Here is an 11,419-nt window from a genome sequence, read left to right on the forward strand (position 1 = left end):
GAAATTTGAAGTCTTTCCGAATGAAAAAATCTCTTAAAAATTAATACATAGACGATCGCCACTTAAGGACATACAAAATAATTTAAGATAATGCCGATTAAAAATAATTTTTTCAATCATTTTATTTGAAAAAGTGAAGAAGAGAGTTTGACTATTAAATTGATTTTTTATTGCATTTGTAAAATCACTTAATATACATATTAAATGCATTCATTTACGCGAAATACAAGTGAAACACATTTATTTGCACAAAATAGAGTGAAAGTAAAACTTGTAATTGATAATTACTGTACGGAACAATCATGTAAATTCAACCCAAAACAGGGCGTGAAAAGTTAAATAAATGAGGCGGGCGCCCCCAACCCATTACAAATGAGTGAAACATGTCTCAACCAGACCCTGTAAACATTCTCTCCGACGACGAAACGGAAACCCTAGAAATCCCCGATTCAACTCCGATCTCTTTCTATTCCAAGCGTCGGAGAACTCTCTTCCATTCCAAATCTACCGCCGCTGTCTTCCTCATCGATGATGATCCTACTCCTCGCAAAACCTCCGCTTCTACGCCCGAGACTCCGATGTCTCTTTTGCACAATTCCGGTCCTGTTGTTGTTCGCTGCTCCAAAATTGTCTCCGATCCCAAACCTTCCGGTATTTTAATTGTATTCGTATTCAGCATTTTGCATTTTTAGTTATTCAAGTAAGATTAGTCGGAAATGTGTTGCGCATTTATATTTGGTAGTTAATATCTGTTGAGTTTGAATATCACGTTTTTTATATTATTATCTAGTTTTGGTTATCAATTATTTGTGAAGCCGTTTATGTGATGTGAATTAATTTATTCAAGTGCAACCTAGATTTTCTGCTAATGAAATACTGATTCAGTGCCATAAGCATTATAACCATGGATTTCGGAAAATGACTACATTTTGTTACATTTTCTTGTTTTGAACTACGTCCATGACATAATTTACACTACATACACGTATTCTTAGACTTTTGCCTCCTGCAAAGAGTTAAGTGGGTAACTTGTTCTGTTTACTGAACATAATTATGATGTAATCGAGCTTTAATGAGTTTGGACTTTATGAAATATTACTTCACTACTTCACAAGTACCAGCCTGGAACTTTATTAATGCCTTGTATGTTCTTCCATTGCTTCAATTTCATGAGGATTGATCCGATCTATTTAGCTTATATAACTGGTAATGATTGATCAACAATTCAACACCATCTGTTAATTTTTGGCTATCTTTTTCCGGAAGTGCAGGAATTGCTGAATTGATTCATTTGGAGTCTGATAATGAATCAGACAGCTATGGTGGTGCTGGAAATAGAAAGCAAGATGCAGTGCCTTGTGCTACTTCTGAAGTAGAAAGTTATTCCAAATTTGATTCTAGATGTAGTGAATCACAGTTTTCTCTTGGTAATAAAGGTTTGTGATCCGTTTGTTCTGTGAAGCAAACTGACTATATCTTTTGAACAAGCTACATTGGTCATATATTTGATTTGTTTGTGCAATGAAGACATTTGTTTCAGTTTTCTACTTTGTGTTTGAAATTACTGGATCATTTTTCAGGAAATGTTAGCGTGACACCAATGTATGGTGAGAGGTCTGTGGATCTAACATATCCAGAATATGAAATACCTCAGGTACCTTTGAGTTTATAACCTTGATTTTATTTCTATTTGAAGGATGTTTTCTTGATCAGACGATGGATATATCTGTAGATTGATTTATATATTTTTTTGTACATTTCTATAGACACTATATATGTACTTATCAGGGCACAGAATAAATATACTGAAATTTGGAATCATGAAATTTTTGTAGCAAATCCATCCACTCGTATTGTACTTTACGAATTATTCAAAATTGCCTCGTTTAATAATTTAATAGTAAATAGTCAATGTTGATCTTACTCACATGAAACACAATTTATTGCTGTCCTTTTTTTGTTTATATATCAAAAAATTGTGATAATTATTATTGTGTATGAGACCCATTTGATCTTATAATATAAAAATAAATGAAGGCTTTTTTTTTCTTAACAGGGCCTGGATTTACCACCTTATCATTAAATTGTTTTTAAATTCCGTGATACTCTTTTCCCTCCTTTTTTTGCTTTAAAAGATTAAATTTTAATACAAAAATAAAATAATTTACATACATGTCGCGTCGGAAAGCTTAGTTGAAAGACCAAGTTCATCACATCACATGAGAACACAATGGGAAATAAAATTCAGCTTCCATAGTGGATGCCCAAAATTCTGGACCTGATTCCTTGAATTTTGAACATTGACAAATTATAACATTATAACATGACATGTACACTTTTGTTCTCTTCAAGTTCTTGAATTTGGACCAAAGGGAATCTTTGTATGGGTAGATGTAATTTAATATATATAAAACTATACATCCTCTGTCCCAAACTGCTTGCTGCAGGTACATGAGGACAGAAGATGTATTGTTAACATATGACCCAAATAAGCGACTTATGACTTGATTGGGTGAAAATAACATCTATAGGAATTTGATAAGATAGGAAAGTATGGTCTGCTACCGATCAAATCGTCCAAAATGTAATGTATTTGGAAATTTACTTTAAATTGTGAGTGGTTCGAATAGTACGAAGGAATATATATCTTCTGTTATTGATTTCTTTAGGACAAAAAATATAAAAATTGAAGATTCATATGGATACCTTGTAATAAAGAAATTGCAGTAAGATATATTTTAAAAAATTATAGCTATATCATTAGGGAGATATAATATTTTTTTTATTACATATAATTGTAATTTGAATAGGAGATGTTGTAAGTGTTTTATAAATGACACATTTACCACCATGTAGTTACATGTTATCTATTTTTTCCATATTTTCAGGTGCATGGTCATTTTGAGCAAGAATTGGATGAGCTGCATCCTTTCTCTGATGTCTTGAGAACTGAATGTACAAGTAGAGGTGAAGTAAACGAAGAAAATGACATGGGCAAACTGAAGGGTAAGCAGAGGAAAACAAAAGAGGATAAACTTCGTATGATGGAAGAGAAGAGACTTCAGAAAGAAGTAAGACTTGTCACCATGGGTAATTGATCAGTTAAAATATGGATATCTGATAAATCTATGCACTTGATATTTGACAGCGAGAGAAATTGCAAAAAGCAGCACTGAAAGCTGAAGCTCTTGAGATGAAGAAAGTTCAGAAAGAAAAGCAAAAGTGGGAAAAAGGAAAGCTTGCTCTGAAGTCCATAGTGGCTAAGATTGACACTAAAGTAGTAGAAATAGGATCAGTTGGAGGTATGATTTCTTGTTATCCTACAATTTATGCCATAGTTGTCAACTTGTCATGCAGTACCGTGTTGGGGGTTGCTATTGAGTTGAATAGCCAGAAAAAAAGTTCAGGCTGAGCTTCCAAGTTGCAGTATTATCTTTATTTTCTGAGATTAAAATTATACCATTCCGCTTTCCTGTTCTGAGTTCCACCACCTAATATATTTTAAAATAGATTCTATGATTCCTATTTCTCTTTAATCCCTCTACTACTACTTGTAAAGCAGTCTTCCATGTATAATTGCGAGATACTAATTGCTGATTTCGACTTGGTAAATTCGAATAAATGGTTATGTTCCCTTCTCTCTCTTTTTTCTTATTATGTCAAGGCAAGTAACTTATAAACACAAATAGCTTGCTTTCTGTGAAAAAAAATACTCCTATCAGGGATGCAACCTGGGGGAACCTTTTAGATGGGTTGTTAGCTATATCTTTGATATGCCATGATTGCCATCATGTTTTGCAGTAACCTATGTCTATGATTCCGTGGTGCTTGAGCGTGTTAAACTGTGGTAGATATGAAATACGAGAGCCAAGGTAGTTGATGTTTTCTTCTATCTCTTTCTTTTGTGTGTTGAGCAAGTGTTTCCTTTCTTAATGTAGGAAGTCTGCTGAGCAGGTTTTCAGAAAAAGGTATTGCATACCGTATAACATCAAATCCAATTGAAAGATCCATCGTGTGGATGATGAATGTTCCAGATGAAATTTCACAGGTAGCTCTTGGATTTCTTTTAAGCTGTGTATCCGCTACTATTCTTATATGCCATATTTACCATTTTGAGTTCGGTGCACTTCTGTATAATTAGTATATTGTTACTGTATAATTAGTATATTGTTAACTCAATACTTATTGCTAATTCAATACTTTTGCTTTGCAGTAGTATATTTATCATTATGAGTTTGCACACTTCAGTTTAATCAGTAAATTGTTAACTCAATACCTATTGTTTTGCATTAGTATTTTTATTTTCAAATCTCTATAACCTTGAGGACTTTAAAGTTCACTAGAGCATTGGCTATCTATCTCTTAAATGATGTAGCAAAAGTATGCATCCAATCGGGGTTTATATATTTATCAACTTTGATGCAATGTTGGATGAAGGCTATGCATGTCAAAAATTAAACATGTACATGAATAAACTATGGTAATACAACTCTAGAAGAAGGGTTAAAAATGATTTTTTAATTCTTTTGTCCAGCAGACGAGAGAAATATGAATATTGTGTCAAATATTTTATGCAAAGTTTGGCGAGCTTTTATTATATTTTTTATTAATCTTTTAATCCTAATGAATTGCGAAATTTAGAGTTATTGAAGAATGAACTTTTTAGCGAGTGGAGGAAGCATATACACATACATATTTTTTATTATAGTGACATAAAAATTGTAGCATTCACAATAAATTCAAAATGACTATACTATTCGGTGGGTAGAATTTCTCGATCTATTGGGAAATTAGATTTTAATAACCCCAATAAGTCATCTAAGCAAAGATATATAAACAAAGACTATAGAAGTTCCTACTTAAACCAACACTGAGCAAAATCCAATTTTGTGAAAACACCTGCTGCTTTAACTTAATCTATTGAGCATATTACAGTTTCCAAGGACTTGATATTGAAGTGGTGAACCATGATACAGTCACGTCATGAGTTATTGCGATTTTTTTTTGCAGAAAGTAAGAAACAATTTGAACATATTTTTAGTAATCTGAAACTGTTAATTTTACATAGCTTGGGGTCAAAGAGGCCTAAGTATACAAGAGAAGTATATTTTTGAGGAAGGTGTTGCAATATTTTGTCGAGCGCGTTCATCATTCCTGGAAAATAGTTGCATTGCCTAAAATGTTTATTTCTCTGTTCTATGATGTTCCTCCTTTGGACCCATGGTTCTTCACGTGTTATGGCAAAGAATAATTGATACCATTTGGTTTGTTCATATTTCATGCCTTGTACAAGAACTCGAGATCATGTTTTCTCCAATTGGAGGTGAATTATAAAGATCACATGTCAAATATAATAATGGTTTATTGTTTTACTAGTAGATATAATTTTCCGTATATTTTTCATATTCATTAATGATAAGTTTAGCAGTTAGCTTAAAATTTTTAAAGTTAAAAGATAGGATTACCAAGTTGATTTAGCAGCTTTTTTCTTATTAGCAATTTTTTTAGGTAAGTACTTATATAGAGTTTGAACAGGTTTCCTCTTATTACAACTTATTTAAATTTCGGAATGTCCGCGCATATTCAGTATGATAGAATATGATCAACTGAATTGAATTACTACACTTTTATTGGTTTATATCAGTAATTCTTAATTTTGCAGCTGTAGAATTCAAGGGTTCTTCCGGGTCACCCAAAATTTTGTTATTATTGTTTTTGTTGTTATTTCTGATTAGTTTCTTATTAGTTGTGGTCCTACATTATATAATATACATATAAAATTTACTCAAACTGTTTCAGATAAATAAACTTCAAAGCTAATTTTGAATTTGAAATTCAAACTGATCCCTTTGAAATTATTATGATTGTCTTATTGTAAGTAAGTACACATGTGAAATTTTCTAATTATCCATGAACCAAGAAAATTTTAAATTTTATTATTTAACGTAACCTAATGGATCACATCGAGTTTGAGTTCAAAATAAGTCACCTTGTTTTTTTACTTACAGTCAAACTTTATTTATCCTTTTTTTTAAACAGATAAAGTTGCTACTTTTTACATGCTTCACATGGTGCTCAATTACTTGAATCCTAATTTATAATTTACTCATGTTTTCTAGCTTCCCCCCAGTAGAGTTGAAATTCCATATGTTTTGCTGGTCTACGAGGCAGATGAGTTTTGTAATCTTGTCATGAATCAGTCTTTAATGGGTCATGTTTCACGTGTGCAAAGCCGCTATCCAACTCACACAGTGTGCTACCTTACTAACAAGCTTCAGTCATACATCAATAAAAGGTTAGCATATCTTTCTCTTTTCACGTTTGTTGTGCCACCAACTTATCTCACTGTCCCAGGTTTATTACACTTAAAATCTCTGAGGTTTGTGAGTTTCTTTTGATGTTTGTATCGATACCATTGTGTTCATGGCAACCTGATGCCGGACTAGGAAGCACGGACACAGATGCGGAAACATGGGATACGGTTACGGGGACATGGGGATTCGCCAATTAGTAAAGAGTCCTGGATACGGGACACGGAAACAAAAAAATAGAAGTAAAAAAATATACGATTTTCTATGTCAAACATTGAACAACTTTATTCATAGTGAATTAGTAGTAATAAAAGTTTCTTTCACGGTTAATGATGAATTAAACTACGATATATTTTACTTAATAGAAGAATGTCTATCTCGTGTAAAAAGTGCAGCTTCCACTTCTGGTTCATTAAGAAAGAGATTTGCCGTCTCTTGAACATCTTCCACATGTAGTGAATTTATGATGAAAACAGAGTTGGACATATGAAATATGAGAATGTCGCACAATTCGGGTAAAATCAGTTGGTATTGGGCATTTTTTTTGGGTGGGCCGAGTCCTGGGCTGTCAGGTCGCGTGTCTGCCCCGTGTCGGAGCTATTTCCCTGCCGTTTTTCTGGCGACATGCCATGTGGTGTGTCGGAGTGTCGGCCGTGTCCAACACGCATATGGCGCCCTTTTTGCCGTGTCTGTGCTTCCTAGTTTCTGGAAAAAAGGGTGTACTCCTAGCTGTTCCAACCCAAAAATTTATTACCGCCACCAAGATCAGTTTGCTCAGATATGTGTGGCTGTCCTGGATTTGGTTTGACTTGGCCCATTTGAGATGGGTAAATATTACGAGTCTCAGTTCAGTTTGTAACTTAACGATGATGCCATGTGCAGATAAAGAAAACGAGGGTTGTGTATTGTTTTACAGTGGATATACATACATTTTTTATGGTGAAGTCTAAATGTGGTTTCTTAAATATCTACCAATTGATATTAATTTCTTTCTTCCTAGTGCTCTACAACTACAAGTCTGCTTTAAAATGATCTAACTGTTCATAGTGACAGCTGGTTCTAAGAACTCTAGGTTGATGCATATCTCTTGATTTTTATTACCACAATGATGCAATTCATTTTCCCATCCTCATCCATAATGGCTGGTTCTCTTGTTACTTGTCTGTTTTTTTAATGTCTTCACGTTGTACATAATTACATATGCATCGTCTATATGTAAATTAATACACCTCCTACTAAAGAAGGGCTTCTGTCATGAGTAAATTATTAAAAATACTAATACAACTTGTATGAAATATTAAGATATGCAATGTATGCTGCAAGTCTACCAGTCCTGGAGGTTTATATCCATAAAATAGACTTATTAGACTCAGTCGTAATCTTTATACTGCTTATGCAATCAGTCACTATTTGCAAACCTAATGACATGATTTAATTTTTATATAATCACAATCTTTAACTTTGAATATATATATTTTTTAAAACCGTGATGTTACCTAGATTTTCTAAAATGTTTTTAGGGAACAAGGGCAGTACAAGGACCCAAACAAATTCAGTGGTTGGAAGCGTCCTCCTGTTGAGGAGGTTTGTGGGATGATGCCTTGGAAATTCTTTTTCTCTTTTGAGCTGGAATGCTAACCTCAAATTCATATATATTCCGTACATTAATACAAACTTCTTATAGGTGCTATCAAGATTGACCACACATTTTTCAAAAGTACATTCAAGGCAATGCATAGATGAAGCTGAATTAGCAGAACATGTTGTTGGCTTGACTTGCAGCCTAGCGTCTTGCCAATTTAGGTAATATATGGTGATGTTTCAGAAAATTGTCTCTCATTCTTAAATCAAAAGGTAGGCAATAACAAATCTTTAACTTTAGTACCTATGTTCCTCTCAAAATGTATTTTTGGTTTATCTTTTGAGGGTAATCCTACAAAGGCGTAAAAAAATTCTTTATACTTTTGTTTCTATACGGTGACTTGTTCCATTCTTAATATGATACTTACTGCTAAATTTTTTAACAAACTGACTTGTGTAAAATGTATAACTTTGGAATGGGTGGAGTATATGTTTTGTTACTACTCCCAGAAGCTTTATAAAGAATCCATGTCAGATGTTAATATAATTTTAATTTTTTCCTAATTATTATGCTATTTGTATTAATCTCAGAAAGAAGTTAACCCCACTGTCCATAAATGCCAACGGATCAATTGTCCCCAAGGATTGCCCTGACAAAATTCTCATAAAGAAGAACTTGTGGTAAGTTTTTGCTTAAAATGCTCTCCATAAAAATTGCATTTTCTTGAAAAGAATTGTACAAGCAGTGACTCTCTGTTGCTGAAATTGTGTGGCCATGGATTGCTATAGTTCTGAAGTTGATATTCTTTGTGTCAATAGGAGAATAACCATTACGTGCTTTCAGTCATTGATCTTATAGTGTACAAGCTTTTTTTTTGAAGAGTAAAATATAAGAACATCATTTTGCGATTTGCATGCTCAAACTCCTTTTTTGGTAAATCTACATAAACTGGATTACAAGTTGATAACAAGTCATCTTTTTTTGTGATATGTAGAGTCATCTGTCATGTATAATTATATAAGTATACAAGTCACTTATATAAGCGAGGAACTTTTTTAGGTATTATGGTAAATGTTTATATTTTTTTCTTGAAGGATATTCTAGGATTGTGTTGTATTTTAATGTAGACAAATTATTGGCGTGTTTATTCTCTCATGTCGATAGTCTTCCGAGGTACTAAACTTGTAGAAATTAGATTCTTAACTTCAATCATTAGCAAACAAGTAAAATACAGATTCTCATATTGCTAGAGAGGGGGAGTAGCAGGAATGAGAAGATGTTACAGTTGGTCAGTTAATCTAATATCTTAAGAATTTTGAAACGAAGGCGTAATTTTATTCTTTTTAATAGAGGTCCAAGAGTAATAGTCATTGGGGGTTCTAGGGGGACCTGTGCCTGGCCTTTAAATTGTGCCAAGATCTACATAGTACATTTTGAATATACTATGCTCACATGTATATTATGGGTAAGGATCATATCTGAACTTTGGTCAGAATTAGAACTTAGAGAACCAATATCAACATAAGATGTTTTTTTAGCCCAACCCATATCTAGTGTTCAGCAGAACACAATTATTTTTGTAAAATTACATGATTTTCTTATATGAGCTGACTTTTCAGAATAACACAATTTTATTCTCATAGCTAATATATGTTCAAGGTTCAGCAAAACATAACTAATATATATTTAAACTTTTCATGTATATTTTACTGATCATTCGGCAGTAATATCCGAAGAGGGACATAGACCATGTTCCAATATGTTGAATTAGAAGAGAGGCATCTCCAATGTATTATATTTTTTCCTTGATGCGCGTCTTGGGCTCTTTTACCTCTAACTAAAAATCTCATGAAATAAGGAATGGGAGAAGCTATAGTGGGAAGGGGGAATGGAATAAAGTAGGCTATAGTGACGCTTGAAACAGCAATTCCCCCGCCCAGTTCTGCTTGCCTAGATCTCGTGCAGATTTTTTCCTAGAGGCATTCGAGTTAGGAGGAGTTGTCAAAGAAAAAAGATAAGAGACTCACTCACGGAACACTTTCTATATCTTTCTCGTACTGTGTAAACGAACTTCAAGTCTTAATCCAGGGCGTACCCTCCATGCTGCATACCACACCCAGGTGAAGTGAGAAAGCAATGACATGCCAACTTCCCTTTCGAATTAAATGTGTATTTAGTTTTATAGTTCATTGGAGCACTTCGCATAGATATTAAACTTGTCTTCTTAATGGTTGCAAAGCACACAGAGGTCGCCTTGGTACCCAAATCTGTAACTCATCATAATGATGACAATAAATATTCAATACTTGCAAAGAAGTTTACAACTTTGGCATAGTTTTTTTTATTGGAGAAAAGTGTATTGTTTTGCCATCTTGGGAAGGATCGTCCGATTGAGTTTTTTTCACCCCAATCCTTAAAAATATATATACATATATGAGACTTATTCAACTTTGTGTTTATCCACCATCGCTTTGTCGTGGTAGATACTTTTGCACACCTCAATCATTAATGATCATTGTATTTTCGCCAGACTTGTCCAATAATTTGTGAAGTAAACGTTCTGCTTCTGCTAGCTTTGTTTAAGTTCATTATTTCATTAACTGCTATAAATGCTGTCTTTTGTCTCTTGACACTACCTTTATTCTCCTAGGTTAAAAGCATTGGTAGCAATTCCAAAGGTTCAGCCACGATTTGCCATTGCAATCTGGAAAAAATACCCTACAATGAAATCCCTTCTGCGTGTATATATGGATCCGAGTAAATCGGTTAGTATTATATGTTTTTTTTTTCTTTATTTTAGAAGTTAATTAACTTGTCCTGGCAACCGATTCTCTCATGCACTACCGATTGTAATACTTATCCAATAAGAATTTATAAAATTATCTTGATCATTCAAGAAGAGTTTAAATTAATCAAGTTGTAATGTACTGTTGTACAAATTTATGACTAAGCCAAAATTGAACCCCCTTATTATTTTGTGTACTTGCAGGACTAAGCCAAAATTGAACCCCCTTGATTATTTTGTGTACTTGCAGGTGCATGAAAAAGAATTTCTACTCAAGGATTTGACAATTGAAGGATTACTTGGTGAGGATAGAAGATTAGGTGAAATTTGTTCAAAGAGAGTGTATAGAATATTAATGGCACAATGTGGGAACACTAAAACAGATGATGTTGAAAACGGTGCTGATTTCTTTCATTCTCAATCTTCTTGATCTATTGCAAATTGCAAATGAGCAAATAGATGTAGATTTTGACCCTGTCATCACCATCTTCTTTTCAGTAGAGTATATGTATCTCAATTGCATTTGTTTCTCAATTCTGCTTGCTTGCTTGGAATTGTTATTACATGTCAATATTTAGGCCGCAGCTTCTGTGATGCTATGCACATGAGGCTCTCTGCATGTTGATTCTCATATGCTAAAATATCAAATAAAGGTGTTACTCGTGTTCATGAATCATGGCAGTGGAAAATGCAGCTAGATATGCATTGTTAATCTTGTTATGTTTTTTTTGCCATGTGTGG

At 33.5% G+C, this 11,419-nt stretch overlaps 1 protein-coding gene across 2 annotated transcripts; it reads left to right on the plus strand.

Moving 5' to 3' along the window:
* The first annotated feature begins 356 nt into the window (after positions 1–356).
* On the plus strand, positions 357–11,212 carry LOC141720388 (crossover junction endonuclease EME1B-like). 2 transcript variants are annotated; one of them, XM_074522774.1, is made up of 12 exons: positions 357–651; positions 1,272–1,436; positions 1,581–1,654; positions 2,889–3,071; positions 3,149–3,302; positions 3,939–4,048; positions 6,120–6,295; positions 7,832–7,895; positions 7,996–8,114; positions 8,484–8,573; positions 10,544–10,658; positions 10,929–11,212. In XM_074522774.1, exons 1-12 carry the CDS (start codon positions 384–386, stop codon positions 11,106–11,108), a joined length of 1,698 nt encoding a protein of 565 aa, XP_074378875.1. In that variant the 5' UTR covers positions 357–383; the 3' UTR covers positions 11,109–11,212. The 2 variants fall into 2 exon arrangements, with proteins under 2 accessions (XP_074378875.1, XP_074378876.1); XM_074522775.1 differs by having other exon boundaries at positions 10,883–11,020.
* Positions 11,213–11,419: the final 207 nt, after the last annotated feature.

This window comes from Apium graveolens, chromosome 4 (genome assembly GCF_009905375.1).
Source record: "Apium graveolens cultivar Ventura chromosome 4, ASM990537v1, whole genome shotgun sequence".
NCBI lineage: Eukaryota > Viridiplantae > Streptophyta > Magnoliopsida > Apiales > Apiaceae > Apium > Apium graveolens.